This window comes from Miniopterus schreibersii (genome assembly GCF_964146895.1).
Source record: "Miniopterus schreibersii genome assembly, chromosome: 8".
NCBI lineage: Eukaryota > Metazoa > Chordata > Mammalia > Chiroptera > Miniopteridae > Miniopterus > Miniopterus schreibersii.
The window spans coordinates 9,073,533-9,095,769 of NC_138109.1; the positions used below are offsets into that span (position 1 = coordinate 9,073,533).

The 22,237-nt window shown below is 53.3% G+C and overlaps 1 protein-coding gene across 3 annotated transcripts in view; it reads right to left on the reverse strand.

The window, feature by feature from the left end:
• EPHB2 (EPH receptor B2) overlaps nt 1-22,237 on the reverse strand; it is a 161,001-nt gene that overhangs the window by 20,609 nt on the left and 118,155 nt on the right. For all 3 annotated transcript variants that reach the window (XM_081145725.1, XM_081145724.1, XM_081145723.1), the window contains exons 4-5: nt 12,960-13,115; nt 11,523-11,858 (exon numbers count right to left, since the gene is read on the reverse strand). In XM_081145725.1, the coding sequence (XP_081001851.1) occupies nt 11,523-11,858; nt 12,960-13,115 (492 nt within the window). The remainder of the gene's footprint in view (nt 1-11,522; nt 11,859-12,959; nt 13,116-22,237) is intronic.

Here is a 22,237-nt window from a genome sequence, read left to right on the forward strand (position 1 = left end):
CCCCCTTGTAGGGCTCAGCCAAGGTGATCTAGTCCCAAGAAGGGACACGGTTCCTCCCTTCACCTCCTTCCCTGTGATTCACCTTCCCAACGAGGAAGAGTGGTAGAATGTACCAAGACTCACATTGCTGGGCACCACCGCCCAGAGACTGTGATTCCACGGGTCTGGGGTGGGGCCTGAGGCTCTGCAGTTCTAACAAGCTCCAGGTGCTGCTGATGCTGCTGGCCTGTGGACCCCACCGGGAAGAGTAGATTCAGGGCCAGAGAAGGGAGGTGACTTGTCCAAGGTCACCTAGCAGGTAGAGGTGGGGCCAGGACTAGAGCCCAGACCAGCTGGTCCAGTATATTTTCTCACAGCCTGGCCTCTGCCCAGGATTGCCCCTCTCACTGCCCAGCCTAACCTGTCCCTGGGCCCTCAGGTTCAGACAGTCTTGAAGCAGAGGTACAAGTAGTTCCAAGAGGTGCAGGGCCGAGGCTGCAGAGCATGTGGGGCCAGACCTCCAGGCCTAGGAGCCTGCCCTGTTCTGAGGCACTGGGGAGCCACAGAAGGACTGCAGTAGGGATAGAAACCTGCTCCTCCACTAAGACAAAAGCTGCATCAAGCTTGTCATCGTGACAACCCCTGTATGTCAAATGATGCCCAGCAAAAAATAAAATAAAATCTCTTAGCTAACGCCTAACACGTCTTTGTTCTTTCTATGCCTGGTACTTTTCCAAATGCTTTAGGTCAGTTAACTCATTTAACTGTTATATCAACCCCATGAGACTGTTATTATCATACCCATTTTATGGATATGGAAATGGAGGCACGGAGGTGTGAAGTCACTTGCCCCAAATCACCCAGTTCGCAGGCAGTGGAGCTGGAATTTGAATCCAGGCCCACCTGGGCCCAACATATCCTTTCCCCTCGAGTGGCTATGTCCGATGCAGGCCGACCAGGGAGGGCCTCTGGCGGCGCCCTGGTCCAGATGCCGTGATGTCGCTGCAAAGCTAACTTCACCAGGCTTGTGCTGACTCACCCCACCTACCACCCACCCAGCCTGCGCGGGCCCCGGGAGCTCAGCTGTTGGTGGAGGCAGGTCCCACCCGGCTGTGGGGGTCCGGGCCTGCGGGCTTAGCCCGCCGACTTGGGTTACAGGCAGCTAACGCGCTCTGATCCTGTAAGCCCCGTGTCCCTGGGTGTGGCAAGGGGGCGGCAACGGCGGGCCAAGGGGGGGCCGAGCAGGGCTGCCTTTCTCCTGGAATCCGGGGGGATTAACTGCGAGAAAGGGAACAGCTGGATGTTCTCTCATCCCCCCTGCCGCCCGCTGCCCACCCTGGGGTGTCAGGTTTCCCTGAAGTTGGTCTTCGGGGAATTCTGGTATTTTCAATTACCAGCCGGGCACGCTGACAGGGGGATGGGGTCAGTGATGTCCTGTGACCCCTGCAAGGAGATGGAGCCCCAGGGAGCAAGCACAAAAGAGGCTTTTGGCTGAGAGGGGCAGGGGGGAGGCCACCAGGCGGGGCCTGCTTGCCTAGAGCAGGTGGTCAGGGGCCCTGGGGGAGCATCCATTCCCTTCATTAGCTGAGACCTGGGGAAGCAGGCTTCTGTGTGTGCCTCCGTTTCCCCCTCAGGGCATGAAGGGGTTGACCAAGGTGGTCTCTGAGGGCCTTCTGGGACTAGGACCCTTTGACAGGCAGGAAGTCTGGAGGCCTATGACCCTGGCTACCGCAGAAGATGAGTTTGGGGGCCCTGCTCAGCTTTGCCTCCATAGCCCTGAACTCTGAGGAATGGAGACCCCTACACTCAGCCTTGACTCTTTCACCAGGCAGAAGACCCCATGAGCTTAGAGGGAGTGGGAAGTCACTTGGCACTGGGCAGTGTGAGACGCCAGTCCCAGATCTCAGATCCCGCTGCCTCTCTGACATCTTCTCTCCCGTTGACAGTCTTCAGTGGCTTCCCACTGCACCTGGACTAGAACACAGATGCTGCACATGGCCCACCTGCCTGGTGCCTGCCACCTCCTGCCACTCACCGCCTGCTCCCAAACACCATCCACACGGGCTGCCTTTCTGTTCCCAGTCATACCAAGGTCATTCCTTTCTCGGGATCTTCGCCTCATGGTGTTTCTGCCTGGTAACCTCTTCCTCCAAATCTTCCAGGGCCAGCTCTTCTTCATTCAGGTCTCAGCTAAACTGCTGCCTCCTCAGAGAGGCCCTCCGTGACTTCCCCTCCCCACCTGACTACCCCAGTCACTCACCATCTCATGCCCTCTTTTTCTTTATAGCATTAACATCATCTGAGGGCAGGGACCTTGTCTCTTTTATTCAATCCTTTATTCCTAGAGCCTGGAACAGTGTGTGGCTCAGAGTAGGTGCTTGGTTGATAGTAGGAAGGAGGGAAAAGCAGGCTCTCACCTTTTCTAGCCCTTTGAGGAACCTGGCTGAGTCCACTGACCTTTGGGCTGGACCCTGAAGCAATGGCTTCAGGGAGTAGCCAGAGGAAGACAGCTTGGCTATATGACAGTCACTAACAATCTGCTCTCCCTCGACCCCTGTGCCCACCTGCGATCTGACCTGCTGCCGTGACATGGGGCTTCTTGTTGACCTGCCAGCCTGCAATACCACATCAGTTGTTTATTGCTGTGCTCGCATTCTCCAGGGTCTGCTGCAGGAATACTTTACCCGAGACAGGACCTCTAGAATTTCACGTTGATAATAGGATAGCTGTTTCTTAAACCTGTAGCAATGCAGTTAACTCCCAATGATCCAGTTGTAATTCTGGGTGACCTGATCATAATTCTCACAACAGAATTTCCACAAATAAAACTCTTCCAGAAAATGAGCCTTGGTTTCTTCCTGATTGGACCAAAGCTCTTAGAGTTGTGTGAGACGGAAAAAAGGCAAAGCTGAGAACTGGTCCTAGGGTGGCACTTTTCTATGGAGAAAAGGTGTTCTATGGCCAAGAAAGTTTGAGATACACAGAGTTCTAGACCCCTGCTTGTGAGACTCACACTGTACACTCCTTTATTCAAGGCTCTGAGATGTCCTGCAGGGGAGAAACCTAGCTAACCTGGTTTCACCTGGCAGTCTGTCTCATTTGGCTTCAGAACCCTTTTTTCACATAATAGTTATTAATGTCTTTTGGAACCAGTCATCTCTGGAACACATTTTGGGACAAAAAAACAAAAACAAAAGATGGGTCCAGGAGGTCTTATATTTTTTCCTTGAACCTGAGAAAAGATCCCGTCTAGGGTGGCTGTTCATCTGGTCATTCATTCTTCCCTCAATTCAGCGTGGATTCAGCAGCACCTAGCGGCTGCCACACAAGCAGATGGAGTAGGAGTTAAGCACCTCGCTGTACAGACGAGGAAAGTGAGTGACTGAAGCCTCTTGCCCACTGTGCCTCACAGGCAGCAGGGCTGCGGTCGGGATCGGGTTGGGACCAGGTCGGTTTTTTCTCTTCCTGATTACCTGGCATTATCTACAAGCGGGATGTGAGCAGGCCGAGGCCAGGCCCTGCGCTTGGTGCTGTGGACACGTCTAATCGCCCACCTTCCAGCGCGCTGCTGAACTGCCCCAGTCCTGCCTGTTGCTACCTGGAGGAACCCAGTCCTACCCGGGACCTGGGCCTCAAATCAGGTAGCCCAGACAACCTACCTCACCCCTCTGTGCCTCAGTTTCTCCTCTGTAGAATGGGGACAATGGCAGGGATGTTGGGAGGTTAAATAAAGACCTGAATATAAAGAACTTGGCCCAGAGTAAGGGGTCAGGGGGTGTCAGCCACGTGTAGCTGTCTGGGCCACTCAGACTCTCAGACAGCAGTGTGAGTAGCCGAATGTTCAGCAGAGGCTCTTGGATGGTGGTAGTGATGGTGGTGCAGGGGAGAAGAGGCAGCATTCAGGGTTCGGATCCCAGCTCTCCTGTGGCAGGTGATTGTGTGACCTCAGGCAAGTTACTTCTCTGTCTGAGCCCAAGTTCCTCAGCTATAAATTGGGATGTGGCAGGCACTATCACTGCCCACCAAGTATCCACTCTTTCTTTCTCAAATTAACAAAACCCTGGTTCTTAGCTCAGCACCTTGTGCCCAAACAAAAAGACTATATTTTCCAAAAACTCTGGCGGCTAAAAGTGGCCGTATTACAATGTGCTTGCCTATCATAGAAGCTGAAATGTGGCACTTCTAGGAAGTCTCTTTCAAAGGGAGGAGTCCTACCCTTGTCACTCTCCTTCTTCCATCCTGCTGCCTGGGACATGGAAGTGATAGCTGGAGCTCTTGCAGCCGTTTTGGCCCATAAGGACAAGAAGCTGTGTGCTGAGAAGCCTAGATCCCTGATGACTCCATGGAGCTGTCTGAACTCCTGTTTTGTGACATCCTTTACACATAAGAGAAATAAACCTCCATTTTATCTAAGCCATTAGGGTAGACTAGTTGTATTACTTGCCTCCCTATATCTACACCATTTACCCTATAACTTGTGTAGTCCCCGCTCTTTCTGACTCTGGGCTTGGCCATGTGACTTGCTTTGGCCAACGGGATATAAACAAACATGATATAAGCAGAGGCTTGAGAGAGCCCTTTGCATGTATCTGCCGCTGTCTTGATTCCCTGCGATTGCCCAAGAAAGAACATGCCCAGGCTGACCTCCTGGAGGCCGAGACACATGGAGCAGAGTTGTTGTCCCAGTTGTCTCAGCCAGGGCCACTCCTAACCAGCTGAGAGCAGTCAGCCCCAAACATGCAATAAAGCCCTAACAAAACCCAAAGAGCTGCCGAGTGACTGAGAGACAGAATGCAAACATGCGAGCGCTCTCCGCCAAGACCCATCCAGCCCACCCACCCAGAGACTCTTGAGCTAAATAAGAGCTTCTTGTTTTTACGCCATTGGTTTTATGGTTGCTTGTTAAACAACATTACTGTGGCAGCGGCTATCTGTTATTTTTCTTCCCGCTACATGCAGCCAAACCCAATCTTAACTGACACGCGAGGCCGGCAGTGCCTTCCCTGCAGAATGTTTGGGAGGCGCATTCGGAGGGCTCGGCCAGGGAGGGAAGTGCCCTCTCTCTCGCTCTTCCTTTCCCCAGGCATGGGCCCCGCCGGGGGATTTCTTGGCCCGGTTCTCTCTGATCCTCTCCACCCCCAGGGAGAGAAGTGAGTGAGTACATGCTCATGCCAGTTCTAGAGACTGAGCCACTGCGTGCCCGCCCCCCAGGAGGGCGAGAGGATCAGAGGAGAACTCGGTGGCAGAAAGGGCTTTGGAGAGTTGAAAGCCGTTCCATGAGAAAGCCACGTGGGGTGGTGTTACCTGGCCAGGCTGCTGGAGACTGGCCCTGCCAAGGAGCTGCTGTTATCTTGGGCAACCATTTAGGAACCTCTCTGGGCTTCAGTTTTCTCTTCTATAAAAGGAGGAGTTGCACTGGCTAAACTCCAAGGCCCCTGTCAATGCTGACGGGCTTGAATTTGACTTATGTTCCCTTTCGGGATAGGCGGAATCATGGCCCCCAAAGACATCCACGTCTTAATCCTGGAATCTGTGGACACGTTACCTTACATGGCAAAAAGGACTTTGCAGATGTGACTAAGGTTATGGCTCTTGAGACGGGATGATTATCCTGGATTACCCAGGTAGACCCAATCTAATCACTGAGTCCTTAAAAGAGGGGAACGTTTCCCAGCTGAGGGTCAGAGACCAGAGAGCCCGAGTGTGAGGAGCACTCAATGCCTGTTGCTGCTTCTGAGAGTCAGGGGGCCATGTGCAGGACCAGAGAGAGAGAGGTCAGCTCCCAGCTGACAGTCAGCCAGGAAATGGAGACCTCCCTCCTATAACCTCATGGAACTGAATTCTGCTACCACCCAAATGAGCCAGGAAATGGGTCATCCCTTAGGGCTTCAGAAAGGAACACAGCCTGCTGACACCTCCATTTTCGCCCAGTGAGATCTGGACTGGACTCTGGGCCTATGGAACTGTAAGATAAGGGCTGTGTGTCATTCTAAGCTGCCTAGTTTGCGGCATTTTGTTATAGCAGCAACAGGAAATTAACACACCTGATTTCATTTTAAGCCTAGCTGTCGTGTATTGTTCACCCACTATGCCCTAGGGGATTTGTCCCCATTATTGCTAACCTGGCAACCATCTGGCAAAGCTGGAATGATAGATATGTGCCCATTTTGAAGGTGAGGACTCCAAGGCTCAGAGAAGTGAGGTCTCCTATTAGAGCCTGCCCGCACAGCTTGGAAAGGGCCGCGCTGGACGAGGGATGATTTTGCCAAGCCCAGAAGGGATGCCTCTTCTCCCGCATGATCCGCTCGCACATGATGACAGGGCAGTGTCCTAACTGGTCAATCTACTGTTCAGCATAAGTGGCCCCAAAGGCTGCATTCACCCAGCCAGGCTGTGGTGGGGACAGGCCCATTCGCACAGCCTGTCTGACCTCTGCAGAAGGTTTGGGTCTGGCCAATACTGAGCCCCGAGTATGCAGAGACATAATTACTTAGGCTCTGCCACTGCCTGCCTGGTGACCATGGGCAAGTCCCTTAACTCTCCAGGCCTTGCTTTCCTTACCTAAAAGACAGGATGGTAACAGGACATACCTCCTGGCATTGTTGTGAAGGTTCATCATTAAGGGCCTGGAATGATGTCTGGCACGTAGTGAGCCCTCGGTAAATGTGAGCTATTATTATGATAAGAGAGACTGCAGAATGATCTCTGCTTTTTGAGAGCCTGCATGTACCCAGAAGCCTGTGAGGCACCTTGAGACTTGAGCTCAAAGCCTCACAGCAGTCCCGCAAGGAGGGGCGACGAAACCCGCGAGGAAGATGCGGGTTAAGTAACTCGTCCAGGGCTACGTGCTGGTGAGCAGCCGGGCTTGATTCAAAGCCAGATTGGCTGGCTTGACGCCAAAGCCCAGACTCTTCCCACCCGCTCGGGAGCCAGGCAGAGGTACCGCTGCTCAGAGCTGCGGAGGGTGAGATCGAGTCCCGCGCAGCCCTGGCGGCCGGCCAAGGACTGGATGCAGCCCCGAGGCCGAGCCCCACGTGACCGACGTGCCGCGCACCCCCAGGTCTGCCTGGCTGTCTCTGCCTCTCATTCAGATCTCAGCTTAAATGCCACCTCCTCAGAGAATCTCCCCTCTGACACCCGCCCTGAGGCTCGTCCTCTCCCCTCTGACCCTTTCTGGTCCTGGACAGTCAGCCCGAATCCTGGGCCTGCCCCTTCCCAGCTGAGGGATCTGCTTGACATCCCCCAAGGCCTGTGCCTTCATCCTCAAGTGGGGGGATACACAGCCCAACCTCCTTCCTCCAGGGGTCCCTGAGAAGATCATGAATCCGGGGCAGAAAGGCGTGGTTCAAAGGTGCCACGACGGCTTCATGAAGTCAGAAGGCAGCTCTGGCCCCGGGGAAGCCAGGGGATCGCGAGCAAGGCCCAGTCACTCGCCCCGAAGGAATCCTTTTTCCTTTTAAGGCAATGAGCTAGATATTTATAAACCAAATTTTAGGGTCTGATTAAAACCGACCACTGCACGCATCTGTCTGGAAATCAAGTCCCCCGCCCTGCTCCCCAGCCTTATGGTCCTTCTCTGCACCCCGCCTCGCTCCATGCTTCTCAGGGCCCTGCTGCAAATGTTCACTGAGCATTCGCTGCGGTGTGCCCCGGTCTAGGTGTTGGGAAAACCACGGCGAGGAAAAGCAGACCCAGTGGTGATGGTGGGGGAGACAGACAGGAGGAAATGATCGAAGACATAAAGCAAAAGCTGGACCCCAGGGACTTGAGGGCCATGGTGCTGGGGCATGTGATCGAGTCAGGAAGGTCAATGAAGATGGATTGAGGTCTGAAGGAAGGTGGGAGGGGAGAGGCATTCCAGGCAGAGGGAACAGCATGTGCAAAGACCCTGTAGCAGAAGAGTCTGATGCTGAGGGGGAACAGAAAGGAGAACTCTCCCTCCGACCTGCTTCCTGTACTTCTCTCTCCTGGGACACCTCCCTCCCTGCATGGTTCCATCTCTGCTTGTGAGGTGCCTCTCGATTCTTCAAAACCAAGCTCAGATGCCTCTTCTTCCTAGAAGCCTTCCACGGTGTGCCTTTCTCCTACTCCCCAGGAAGAAATGATCTCTCCTGCCTGTGATCTCTCTCACCTCCCTGACCCCTCCTCAGGCCCTCACTCATGCCATCTTGTATATAGACTCTGTCCATGTCTCATCTTCCCAACTGGGACAGAAATCTGCAAGGACAAGAACTATGTCTTCTCCAGTGTAGACCTGGAGTCACATGATCCTGGGTTTAAAGCCTAGTTGAGGCCATTTAGTAGTAGGACTTAACATAAAGGACTCTACTTCTCTGGACTTCTATTTCCTCATCTGGCAAAGGGGGACAATATGGTGAGGGCATGGTGTGGCTGCACAGTCCCCAGCTCTGGTCACCCATGGGGCTGGTCAAGGGCTTGGAACAGAGAGGAGGAGGAGGGGTGGTTATGATCCAGACAGCCTCAGGGATGGAGGGCTTACAGGGGCTTAGACTCCCTTAGACCTGTGTTTCCCAAATTTGTCTGATGGTAAGAAACACTTGAGCCACTTGATAAAAATGCAGATTCTCACTTACTCTTGGAGTTCTGATTCAGGAGGTCCGGAATGGAGTCCAGAACCTATATTCTGAAAAGCTCTCATACAGTTCTGATGCGCAGTTTGGTGGGGAAAGTGAGGCCCAGAGGGAGGAGTGATGCTCACCAGTGTGAGAGGTTGGGTCAGTTACCTTGGTTCTTCTCTCTGTAACAGGAGTATGCACCCACACCCTTTGCCAAGTAACTCCGCAGGACTCACTTACTGTGGGCGACTGCGCCACAAGCAGAGATGTGTGTTTGTGTGGTGTGGCTTGGCCCGGCCACTTGTGTTCCCATCATTCACCACAAGAGAAATAAGCCTGGGTGGCTGCTGGTCCAGTGAGAATGAGGAGACATACGCAATAGACTGAATCCAGCCCAGGTTCTGGAGTTTGGCCCGGCTCAGCCTGTGCAGATTAGCTAAATCCTAGCCGACCCACAGGCTAGGGAGTGAGAAAATAAACGTTTATTGTTGTAAACAACTGAGTTTTGGGGTGGTTTTGTTATGCAGCGTTATGGCAGCAATAACTGACCAATACACTAAGATCACCCAGCCAATGAATGGCAAAGCTGGGAATCAGACTCAGGTCCCCTGTTCCTAAGCCAGTGCTTGTTTCTCACTGCTTCTGTCCCTCAATCCTGAGGGCTCCCTGGGCACCATCTTCTCTCAAAGCCCCTCACTTCTACTCTGCCCCATCTCCATTCTCTGGGAGCCTCCAGCTCCAGATAAGAGGGTTCCATTCCAGTAGCCCAGCCTCCATCCTTGCTGCTAATATGCTGAGGCTTCTTGAGTAGGCAGTTCTACCCTCAGGGCTCCCAAATGGATACAGGGAAGGCCCCCACCACCAGGGAAAGAAATCCAGGGGCTCTGGGGAATTCTAGCTTCCTTCAGTTGAAATAGTTCCCTTCCCTCCATTCCCACTGGGAGCCTGGCTTCTCTACCTCGGGGCTTTGTCAAGCTGGAGACACTCACAGCTGAGGCTTCACAATCTGTTAGCTGTCTCTGCCAAGAGTGGCTGGCTTTTGAGGTTCTCTAAGATTGCCCACCTTGAGTCAGCTCCATCCGGACCCCAATCTGAGTGGGACTTAAATGCACCCATGGCCCTTCAAGAACTGCAGGCACATGCTCAAAAACATGCCCTCTCAGCCACAGCAATACCACAAACATTCACAAACAAAACCACACCACTCCTCTCAGACACCAATACACAGACAGGCAGACCACATTCAGACATATAAGCTCATGTTCAAACACACCGCCTCCACGTCCCTCAGATTTAGACACACCCATGCACAGGAACGGATGTATCAGTAAGAAGTCGCACGCCAAGGTCACATGCAATCGCAAATACACAGTCACCCAAACAATAAGGCAGACCCACACCTTCTCCCAGTACATTCCCTCGCACGCACAGTCAGACCCACAGTCACACTCACGGTCCCTTGGACATACCCTGGATTTAGCCCAAACACTGAAGTCTGTTAGACCTAGTTAATGCCTGTCTCTTATCCTTCCTGCTTTGTGACTCCCCTTTTCTGAGCATCATCTGTAAAATGGGGACACAGATGCCTCCTACTCAAGGAGACCAGGGGGACGCAATGAGGTCAAGCATGGAAAGCACCCCTCAACCAGGTGGAGTTGGTTGCCCTTTCTCCTTCCATGCCCTGTGCTTGCCCTCCCTGCCTCTTCAGTTCTATTTCTTTCTATAGCTCCTTTCAAATTTCTACTGGGCCTTTAAGTTGCAGGTCAAATCCTGCCTCCTACAGCAAGCCTTCCCGGACCTCCACTTCCGGATCCACTGCGCACTTACTGTGTGGGTGCCACTTGACATCAGAATGATAAGCTGGGTAGCCCACTCGCTTTCTTTCCTGGAGCCTGGCTTCCCTTCCTTGGACAGGGCCCAGATCACACTCACAGCAGGGGCTTGGCAAGGACTGTTGAGTGAATAACTGAGGGGCACATTCACAGTGCCAACCACAAAGTTTTCACAGGTACCATAAGGTCCTTGACAAGCTCATGTGGCCCTTGGTTGGGGGATCAGGCTGCACGTGTCTCCTGAACCTGGCCATATGGAGGTCTCAGGTGACCCTGAGGACAATGGTCTTGGAGGAGAGAAGGGGCCAGACACCTAAGTGGAATGGACTGAAGTGGGGGTGAGACTACATTGTTTGGCAACTTTTTTTGCTGTGAAGGAAGGCAGGGTGGAAGATGGAGAGCAACATGGGGTCACAGAAAGGATTATTAGAGGGCATAGGGGGAAGAGGGCATAGGTGGAGTTAGACTGGAGTGGGCTCGAAGTTCAAAGAAAGCACCTGTGGGGACTGCGAGGTGTCCACTGGCGTCTGTCTCCCCACCTTCCACTGTGATAGACTGAAGTCAGGCTGGGAGATACGCCTCCCAACCTCCCCTGTGGATCGGTGACGACACATGACCAAGTTCCTTCCAGTGGAAGGTGCACAGGAGTGATGGGTGCCACCTCTGCCCTCCTTGCTAAAAACATTGTCACTGCGCAGGGTCTCCTCTCTCCCGCCCTTCCGGCAGGCTAGAGCACAGACATGCCTGCCACTCAGCTCTGACCATGGGGGGTGCTGAGACAGCAAGACGGATGGAGGTGGGGTCCCTGAGCCTCCAGGCGGATCAGAGCTACCCCGCTAACCTGGGCTGCTCCCCCCTGGTCCTACACGAGAGAGATGCCTTCCTGTGTTCTTTAAGCCACCGACACTGGGCCGTTTTGTTACAGCAGCTTCACTTTCACGTTCAGGGATACACGTTCAACAAGCGACAGCAGTTGTTATAAACACCACTACACTGGCAGCACTCCCCCGGGGGGCTGGGTCACACGCACGGCCTTTGCAAAGCGGAAGCCACAGGTGTGAGGGCGTCTTTAACGGGGGCTGGCAGGATGCCCGCTTGGCACAGTGTGGCGCGGGGCTGCCCCTGAAGCGCTTACCTGCTTGGTTGGTGGTGATGTTCACGGAGGCGAACTGAGGCGAGAAGGGGCTCTGGTCGGTGACGCCGTTCACGGCCTGGATCTCGAAGGTGTACTGGGTGTGGGCCAGCAGGTCACTGATGTAAATGCGGGGCTCGGTCAGGCCCAGCTGGCGGGGCGCATACTGCACATTGTCCCCACAGCGGGTGCAGGCGCCCCGGCCTGAGCCGCAGCTCTTACAGATGATGTTATAGACGAGATCCTCGCGGCCCCCCGAGTCGCGGGGCGGGGTCCACTCCAGCATGAGGGAGGTCTCGTTCACGCTGGAGATCACGGCCTGGGGTGCGGAGGGGATGGCTGGGGAGGGGGAGGGGGAGGGTGTCGGTCAGTGGGGGCTGTGGGGTATGTTTCCGCCCTGGCTCCAGCCCACGTCTCCCAAAAGGCTTCCTCCAAATACTTTCTCTTCTTCACCCACCAGAGAGATGTTTCTAGAATATAACTCTCATCCTGCAGCATATCTGCTTAAACCTTTCTTTCTGGATGCCAACCTCCTTGGTGTTTGTTACTTAGGGACAGTCTTTTTGTGTTGGGGGCTACACCCACCCAATATCTATTTTCCTTTCTTCCTCACAACAGAACCCAGTTTTACTCAGGTGGCAGTATGTCCAGCTAAGAGACTGTATTTCCCAGCCTCCTGGGATTAAGTGCTGGCTACTGATTATAGTGGAAGTTGTTGGTTAGGACTTTTTGTTCATCCTTTTAGCCCTTTCTTTCTGCTGCCTACAACATGTGTGATGGCTGGAGCTTCGGCAGCTATGTTGGACTATGGAGTGACCCGATAGAAACCACATGCTATGAATGGCAGAGCAGAAAGAGAAAGCCAGGTTCCAGACAACCTCATGGATTTCCCATACGATCCCACGACTGCCTGTCTCTGGGCTTCTATTATGTGAGAGAATAAATCCTTATGGTTTATGCCACTGGGGTCAACTCCCTGTTACTTGCAGCCAAATGCCATTCTGTGTGATGCAGGGGTTGCGACACTGCCCTCATAGTCACCCTTTCTTAGAGAAACTTGGCCTGTGACTCAGGCAGCTGTTGCCAGGTTAGAACACCGGGCAGCCTTTTCTGCCACAGATACCACCTGTGTTGGTTCTTTCTCTGCCAACCCTGCCATTCTCTGTCCCTTTGTGAATCAAGACCTTGACTTTATCTTCCATGTGACTTAAGAGAAGGGGGTAAGGAGCCAGATGGCAGCTCCGTGGTATCTGCATGTTGGCAGCTACCCCAGGATGGTCCTTTTCTAACCAGTTTTCCATTTCCCCTCCCCCCCGGGGACTGGCTGCTCCTCACTCGGTAAAGGCTGGCTATAGCCGGACAGCCGCCCAACCTTCACTCTGGGCTTTTCTGCGGGAGACTGTGGACTCAGACGTTGCCCTCAAGGGGCCCCAGACGTACTTGTACAGGGCATGTCCAGCGGGTCCAGGTCGGCTCGGTAGTAGCCATTGCGGCAGACGCAGTTGGTGGCCCCTTCTGAAGTGGTCCGGCTGTTGATGGGACAGTGGGTGCAGGCCTCGTCCCCTTGGTTGGCCTTGAAGGTTCCAGATGGGCAACCTGGGAGAGAAGACAAAGAGAGTGACTGAGTAAACCAGTGGACTCAGAGAGGACCATGCAGTCTCACGGAGGGGGCACACAGCATCGTGAGGGCCATGTGGCCTCGTGGAAGGGGCCACACAGTATCCCTGTTGAGAAACACCATCTCCTAAAGTTCCTGGGGGTCTCTACTCTCTAACGTGGCAGTCTTAGCTGTGCCCAGAAGGTTCCAGGCTACCCACTTTCATGTCTCTAAAGCTATCTATATGTTTAGCTGGGGCCTCCGGCAAGCCTTCCTTACCTACTCCAGGTTGGCTGGGCCACAGCTTCTAGGACCAATCCTGACTTAGTCTAAAGACTCTGAAGAGGTCTGCAGAAGTGCCTGTGGCCCAGTCTTGCTTACTAATGGCTGGTTGGGCCCTGATTCCTGTAACTAGAATCCTGGGTCCCAGATGACTGAGATGATTACATTATAACAGAAAAGACCCAGCACAGTTCAGAGCACGTAGAGAGGCAATGTGGTGGAGCAGGAGAGAACACTGGCTTTGGGAGCAGACAGACCTGGGTCTGAGTCCCAGCTTGGCCTTGTACCAGCTGTGTGGCCCTAGACAAGTGGCTTAACCATTCTGAGACTCAGTTTCCTTTTTTGTAAAATTACGATTCTAAGGCCCATTTCTGTGCGCCATTGTGAGCATTTGGTGTGAGTGTGTAAAACACATGACACGAGGCTTTGCACAGTATAGGTGCCCAATGAATCGTAGCTGTTAGGATGGTAGGTGATCAATTTATTAAATAAAGGGGTCTGCAGTACCAGGAACAGCCTGAGGAGGGCAGTGTTTGTACTTGGTGTGTATTCTGCCATCCGGGATCTCACAGGGTCTTTGGCCTTCTTCCCTTTTCTGGGGGTTGCTCAGGATTTGGGTTCAGGCCCTGTAGCTCAGGGCTTAGGTTCTACAAGAGGTAACCACTCCTGTGTGGGCCTGTGTGCCAATCCGCCCTACCCTTCCTCCTGGCCCTGGGCTGGGAAGCAGAAGGCCTGGGCTCTAGGCCTTGCCCCTTTCCTGGCCTGTTTCTTCTTCTATTTACTGGGGTTCATAATCCCAGCTCTGCTGTGGTGCCTTTGGGGAGATCCATCAAGGCGTAAGTGAGAAGGTGGACAGGGAAGAGCTTTGCAAGGGGCAAGTTCCTTCTTGGGAAGAAATGCGGCCAAACTATCCACAGGCCAGGGACCCTTACCTGGAGCACACTCCATGCCAGAGTACTGTGTGACCTTTGGTAAGCAACACCACCTCTCTGAGCATCCTTTCCTCATATGTAAACGGCTAATATAAATTGCCCAAATAGTTGTTCCAGCCTTAGTCTTCAAGCTTATCTTTCAAGTCCAAGTCTTAGCAGCAAATGACATCCCCAACCTCTCAGCCAGCCCCAGCCTCAGAGGCCCCATTTTCCTTGGTGCTTACATTTCTTGAGTTCAGAGGGCTTTACTCCCCTGTTGTCATTATTCATCAAGAGGTCTCCTGGACAAGCTCCTGGCTCCCCTGGGACTGGACACATGTCTGATTCATAGCTCCTTCTCTTGTCCCTGGCACAGAACCTGGCACTCAGATGCTCCATATAAATACTTCTAGAAACTTCCTGCTTAAGTGGAAAGAGCTTGGGCTTTGGAGATTGTGCAAGTAGAAAGACAGCGAAGAATGGTGATTAGCATGCAGGTTGCCTGGCAAATCCCAGCTCCACCTGTGCCAGCACTATGACCTTGGGCAAGTTGCTTAAGCTGTCTCCTCGTCTGTAAAATGGGGACAATAGTGTCCACCTCCTAGAGTCATGGTGAGGATGACAGTTGGTTAATTTAGGCAAAAATGCCTAAAACAATTCCGGGGCATTATTAAACTATCTGGTTCAAATACCAATCTGCTCGGTGATCTCAGACAAGTCAGACAACCTCTCTGAGCTGCAGTTTTCTCATTGGTAAGAGCATCTACCCCATAAAGTCGCCGTAAAATTGTAATCGATGAACAGTACTGGCCCAGGGTTGGGAGGGGTTAGGGGTTGCAGCTACAATCTCAGGGCTTGCTGCTTGAGAACGGCACCTCCCCTCAGCCCCCGGCCCTTCTTTGCTTCCAGAAGGTGGCAACCGTCCTAATCAACAACCACCTGACTGATGCCACCTTGACTAGAGCCTGTGGGGATCTTGGAGAAGAACCAGCTCCATCTCAGTCCTTAAGGAGCTGCCAAGTGAGGAGGAAGGGACTTTGACATACCGACCAGGCTAGAGCGACACCAGCAAGGATGGCAATGACCGCCTTTGGGGAGTTATTGGGGTTCCGTTGCACAGATGGGGAAACAGGGCTCTAGATCACAAATAAGAAATGGCTGACATTTACTGAGTACTTATGAAATGCTGGTGCTGTTCTAAGGACTTAACTGATAATAATTTATCCAAGCCTCACCCAGCATATGACGGAGGTGATGTTATCACCCCCATTTTCAGATGGGGGAACGAAAACACAGAGGTGAGTAACTTTCCAAGGACGTGGGCTTACAGTGGCAGAGCTGGGATTCGATCCCAGGTGGTCTGACTCCAGGGGTCACTTCCCCAACCACACACTACACCACCTTTATGCGACTCATGTTGTGTCAACGGTCTGAGTGCTGAGCAGGGATTGCCAGCTTCTGCTCTGGGTGCCTGCCCAGGGCTCTTTCCACTTTGCCATGCTGGCTCTGGGGCCCTTGAGTCCTCCTGCCCTCTCTCCCTCTCACCTTCTTCTTAGGCACCAACCTTTTCCTGCTGGCTAGATAAAGGGGTAGCCCCGGCTGTAGTTGAGCAGTTGACCTCTCTGAGCCTCAGTTTTCTCTTCTGTAGAATGGGGGCACAGGGCTCCAGTGAGGGTCTAAGACCATCCTGATAGATGCCAAAGGGTTTTGGCTCCAAGACCAAGATCCTCCTGGCTCCCCAAGCTTAGCATGCCTCTTCCATCTGCTGGCGATTCCCTGGGCCCGGCTGGTGAGTGGCTGCCCACTGCCCCCTCTGCTCCGTGCCAGTCCTCCATCTGGACCGCCTTCCCGGCTGTCCTCTCCCATCGCCATGCCCTGGCCCCCTCTCAGACTCCCCAGGCTGCCTCCTCCAGAAGCTTTCTCTCATTAGGTGTGCTGCCCAGCCATCCCTTGGCCCTCCCGCTGGGCATTCTGTGGTTTCTGTAGCTATTGGCACTGTGCTTCATAAAACCCTTCCCTCTGTCATTCCTCCCCCTCCCCCCTGCAGCCAACCAATTACCAGGTCTTCCCTCCCCAGCAGTGCCCTGTCCTGGCTCTTCTCTGTTGCCCTCCCACCCACTCCTTAGCTTCTCCTGGCCATCTGGCCTTCTCCTGCCCACCCTCCAGGACCAGCTTTCCAAAGTGAAAAACTTTCTGTGTTACTTCAAAATCCACAATGGCTTACAATGGAGTATTATGTGGCCGTGAAAAGGAATGAAGGACTGATCCATGCTACACCACGATGATGCTTGGAAACATTATGCTTAGCGAAAGAAGCCAGTCACAGAAGGCCACATGTATGTGCTTCTACTTCTATGAAAATTCCAGAATAGCTATGTCCATAGAGAGAGAAAGTAGATTTGTGGTTGCCAGGGGCTTGGGAGAGCAGAGAATGGGGAATGAGGCCAATGGGGAATGGGGTTTCTTTTTGAGGTGATAAGAATGTTCTAAAATTGATTGTGATGGTTGCACAATTTTGAATATATTAAAAACCACTGACTTATACTATTTAAATAGGGGAATTGTATGGTGTGTGAGTCACAGCACAACAAAACTGCTATTTTAAAAAATCCACAATAGCCCCCCCCCCCAAACTCCTCAGGGTCTCCCAAGGCCCCAGGACTGGCACATGCCCACCTCTCAGTGCCCACGACCCTAAGCCTTGCCTGATGGTCTACACAGTGAACTGCATATGGTGCCCGCCCCCAGACCCGCCTCCACACCTCTGGCCTTTGTCACTCCTGCTCTTGTTACCTGGAATGCCCTCCCTTTGTCATAAAGCGAACTCCTACATCCCTTTAAGACTCAGCGCAGGTATCACCTGTTCTGGGAAGTCTTCCCTAAGACCCCATGCCGAGCCGAGTTGAGGTGACTATTTTAATTACTTACTTATGAACCTGTAAGTACCTGGTTGGACTGTAACCTTCCAATACAATGCCAGATGCCCAGTGGGTGATGGGTGGATGAAGTGAGGAGCTGGAAAAGCATCCAGCTCAACCACCTTATTTGACATTTGAAGAAACTGAGGCCCAGAGAGGAGCAGACACACACGGCTCTTTTCTGATCTCAGCTGTACCGTGTGACTATGGGGTGTGCTGGGGCCTCAGCTCCCATCCGCCACCTCCTCTCCCTTGGAGAGAAGTCTGGGGCAGCTGGCGTCCACAGAGCCCGGTGCCCTAGGGACCACGCTGCTCCTAGCTTCTCAGCTGGGAAGGCGCCCGTCCTGCCAACATCTGAGTCTCGTACAGAAGTGGGAAGAAAACGAGACCTGAAGACACAGACTTGGGCAGCTGCACCCCTGACAGATGTGTGGGCTCAGGCAGGTTCCTGCCCTGAGACGCAGTCTCCTCCAGAAAGGGAGCTGGTGGCACCCGCGTGGAATAGGCGCAGTGAGAGCCTCTGAATGGGTCTCCCCGCCCTCCCTGATCTGGTGAGCACCACACCCCACTTAAACTCGGCAGCGGCTCCCCATGAGGCACTAGAATTAGCCTACACACCTAGGCCTGGCCCACAGGACCTGCAAGGCTGGCTCTGCTGTCTTCCTGTCACTTCCTGCCACTCCCCTCATTTACTGTCCTCCAGCCCACCGGTCATCAGGAGTGTTCTCACCGGGGCCTTTGCCATGCTGTACCCTGTGCCTGGACGGCTGTCCCTGCTCTTCCCGTGGCTGATCCTTTTCATCCTCTGGAACCCAGCTTAAATGCCACCTTCTGGAGAGGCCCGCCCTGACCATCCTGACTAAAGTGACTCTCTCGCTAGTGAAACAGCGAGACGTCTAGTGATGTCTGTTTCCTTCATTGGCCCTCATCGCAATTTGTAATTACAGCTGACCTTTGAACAGCACAGGTCCACTAATTCATGGTTTTTTTCCCAATGAATATAGGGGGGCCCTTCATATCTATGGGTTTCATTCATATCTGTGGGTTCAAGGAACTGTGGATCGAGAACAATATTTTCAAATTCCCAATGTGATCAAAAATACTGTTTTCCATCGGAGGTTGGCTGAATCTGCAGATTCAAAGGGCTGACTGTGGAGTCAAAAGTGACAGGCAGATTTTCGACCATGCGTGGGGTTGCTGCCTCTAAACCTCACACTGTTCAAGGGTCAACTGTATATTAGAAAACCATTTATAAATGTGTGTGCTGTCTTTTCCCTGCACTGGAAAAACCTGGAGAGGGGTAGAGGAACCAGGTTTGTCTGGTCTCACTGGGTCTCTAGCTCGTGACAGAGTGGTGGGAACATAGTAGGTGCTCAATATATATTTGTTGAATGAACAAATATACCCCTTACGGGATGTTGTGAGAATCAGATAAGAGAGTAGGTGAGCAAATACTCAGTCGAGTAAATCCCAGGTGTGGTGCCACCATTATCATCTCAATTCCTTCAGGCCGCGTGGATGCTCAGATCTCTCTCCACTTCCCATTTGCTCTCCCCATGGGTCTTCCCAGGGGCCTGCCCACTGGGGTGGCCTACTCAATCTGGGTTTCAGACTGCAAGCCCCGTGTCCTGGAAACATCTTAGCCTCAGGCAACCTTCCTGTATACTTCTCCAGAGCCATCGGTCACCTCTCTCATATGTTTGCAGCTCCCTACATGCCCTGGCTGCACACACACCAGTCCGGTTGCCCAAATGCCCTTCTCTCCCATCATCCTGTCCCCTGGGATTGGTGAATCGGACATGTGCACCTCTGGGAGGCCTGCCCTCCGCTCTCTACAGCACATAACTTAGACCTCCACTGAGTATACCAGCCATATGCTCCCTAGGCAGTATTGTGCTGCTAAATGGCTGACTGGAGTATTGTGTTTGCTGATTCCTGTGGTGTAAATGCTCCCCCCAGGGCAAATTTCCAGCTACCAATCTGATATAACTGAGTTGGGAAGAAATGCCCACAGTTGACTCTTGTTAGCCAAGCTGGCACAAACCAGCTCCATCCCACCACTGGACCTAACCATATGTGAGTTCTCTGTGTTCTGCCCACTGGTAGGTAAACCCTGGTTGGGGTAGGGCTGGGTCTTTAATCTCCACATGCCTAGCACCTAATACAGGGTCTGGCACATAGTAGGTGCTCACTTAATTCAGTTTTCTGAATGAAGGTAGGTCTGTCTCCCCAACTGGACAGTGAACAACTTGAGGGCAGGGGCTGTGGGTTTGATAGGTTCATATACACAAAGTGCTTAGAACACATAGCAAGTGCTATATAAATGTTAGCTCTGCTTATCACCCAGCATGTAAGGACAGTAATAATTCCCCATTTATCATGTGCTGTCCAAGCGCCAGGCCCAGTACAAGTGATTAACATGGATTTTCTCACTAAATTCACATGACCACCCATTGAAGTACCATTATCACACGCCATTTTACAGATGAGAAAACTGAGGCTCGGAGGGGGTGGGTGACCACACCAAGGTCACAGAGCTTCTAAATGGCAGAGCTGAAGTTTGACTGCCAGTCTTTGTGGTTCCGAAGATCTTGTGCCCAGATACTGCTGGACACAGAAATTATCGATGGCTGAATGTCAGGACTGGAGACCATCTTATCAGGCTTCCTGAGGGGACAGGGCTTTAGGGGGTCACTCAGCAAGGGAGAGGCAAAGCCTGGGCCCCAAACACAGGACTTTGGGCCAAAGCAGCTGGCCATCACCCACCTTCTGCTGATGCCCAGAGCCTTTGGCCAGGCAACTGCAGGCAGGGTGGGGATGGCAGTCGGCCGGGGAGGGGGAGGAGGGTTACAGAGAAACAGATTTTCTCCCACCTGCCCCCTGGGCTCTGGGGATAGGTGATAATTGACCGAGTGAGCCCTGAGTCAGGCCAAGCAGGGCTCCATCTGGGCCTGGCATGGAGGGGCTGCTAATTGGCACTGGGTGATCCTCAAAGCCTCCCTGGTTAGTTTCCTGCTCTGCTCCCCCCTCTCCTCCCAGAGATTCCAGTTTACTCTCCAAAATAACTAATGCTGCAATGAAATAAAAAACTTGTTGGCCTAGAGTGGTAGGCCAGGGGGGTGGGGGGTGGGGGGAGAGCTTCTCTGTCTTCTGGATGTCCCGTGGATCTAGGCAGAGGAGGACTCATCACAGTTTAGGTCCGGCTACTGAGAACCTGAGCAGGAGGTCTGATGACATTGAACCTGGCTATGGACAGTGGAGCCAGCTCCCAGGGCTAAGTCCCTGGCCTGCCTCTTGCTAACAGTGTGCCAGGCAAGGTACTAACTCTGTGCCTTAGCTTTCTTATCTGTATAACGGGGATGCTGATAGCACTTGGATTTGTTGCAGAGATTACATGAGGCGACATAGAGAAAGCACTTGCAACAGTGCCTGCCGGTTCACACTAAGTGCTGTCCACGTGTTTGCTGACATCTTCATGCATTCTTGGCCCACCCCTTGCTGTGTGCTCAGCCCTGGGGAGACAGAGACAAAGATGTAGCCCCTGCCCTCAGGGCTGTGGGTCCAGTTGGGGAGATGGTGAGTGATGAATTTATTCAATAGGCATTTTTTAAGTCCCTATTCTGTGCCAGACACTGGGACATTGAGACAAAAGGCCCAGGCCCTGCCTGTAAGAGGGGGGGCTGGAAAACTCTCCTTTAACCAGGCCTGAGTGCTGGCTGCTGTGGGCAGAGGGGCAGGAACTGGGTTCTGGGCTCAGCAGTGCCAGGTGGTACGAAGGTAGATGGCATACTCCTTTGCCTTGGGGTCTCTAAGAAGCTCTGGGTTTGGGCCAGGGAAAGGAAGTTGACTGAACAGAGGAAAGCATCCTGGGCCAGAGCAGGGAGGCCTGGGCTCAGCTGCCCTTGCCCTGTGAGCCCACTCTGGGCTTAGGCAGGACCATCTCTATGGCCTCTTCCAGCTGGGGGACTGTGGCTGTGGACAGGCTCAGGCACCCACCCCTGGGCCCTATGTACTCCTCCACCATGGAAAAACTGATTTGTGTATTTCCTGGGGCTTGTGCTGTGCATATGCCAGGGCTGAGCCTGTGTTGTTCTTGTGGCTAAGTGGGTGGGGTTTGGGGTCTCCCTCATGCAAAGTGGCTTTTGCATTTTGCATGCTTCTTGTTTTTGCTGCTGAGGTTAAGCCAACAGAGTCAGTCTCCCTGGGTTGGCTGGGCAGGGTGCCCAATCCTCTGTGCCATGGGCAAAGCCACACTGGAAGCAGGTGGCAAGCTCCTGGGACAGGAGTTTCCAATCCCCGTGGCTAACATGCGCCTGCCCGGTGCTAAGCCAGGAGCTTCCCTAGCCCATACCCTCGCCCAAAGTCACTCAGGGGGTAGGGGCAGAGTCTGTGCTCCCACAGTCCATGTTCTAACACCTTCCTCTGAAGCCCTCAGTGACCCAGCTTGATGAGAGTGCCCCTCCCTGCCCTTCCCCTACCTTCCTTTCTCCTCTGAAAAGGGGGCCTTGCCTGGCCAGGTTCAATCTAGGCAGTGCCTCAGGGTCATTCCCCTGTGGTGGTAACTTCTACTGGGACCAACCAGGGGATGTCAGTCATCTTTCTCCCACCCCCACCCTCACGTGCCCAGGACCCCCTGCCTGCCCCCTGCCGGGACCTGGGCTCTGTGGATCCCCGCCAGCAGCTGGCAGGACTTCAGAAGTCAGAAGGAAGCAGCAGGAACTGTGTTAACACACCTCCCCTTTTCCTGCGGGGGGAAACCTGGGCCTCCCCAGGCCAGACTCCACACCAATCATCTGCCAAGTCCCTCCTCTGCTCAAGACCCTTCAGTGGCTCCCTTGTGCCTGTAGTGAGTCTAGCTTCAGCTCCTGGCACTGCCCAGCTGTGCCCTAGGGTCCTATCACAGTAGGCAGAGACAAGCTCCCCAAAAAGCTGTGCTCGGTCTCACCTCTGGGCCTTTGCCCAGGCTGTTCCCTCTGCCTGACACGCTGTCCCAGCTCCAGCCTGGCTAAC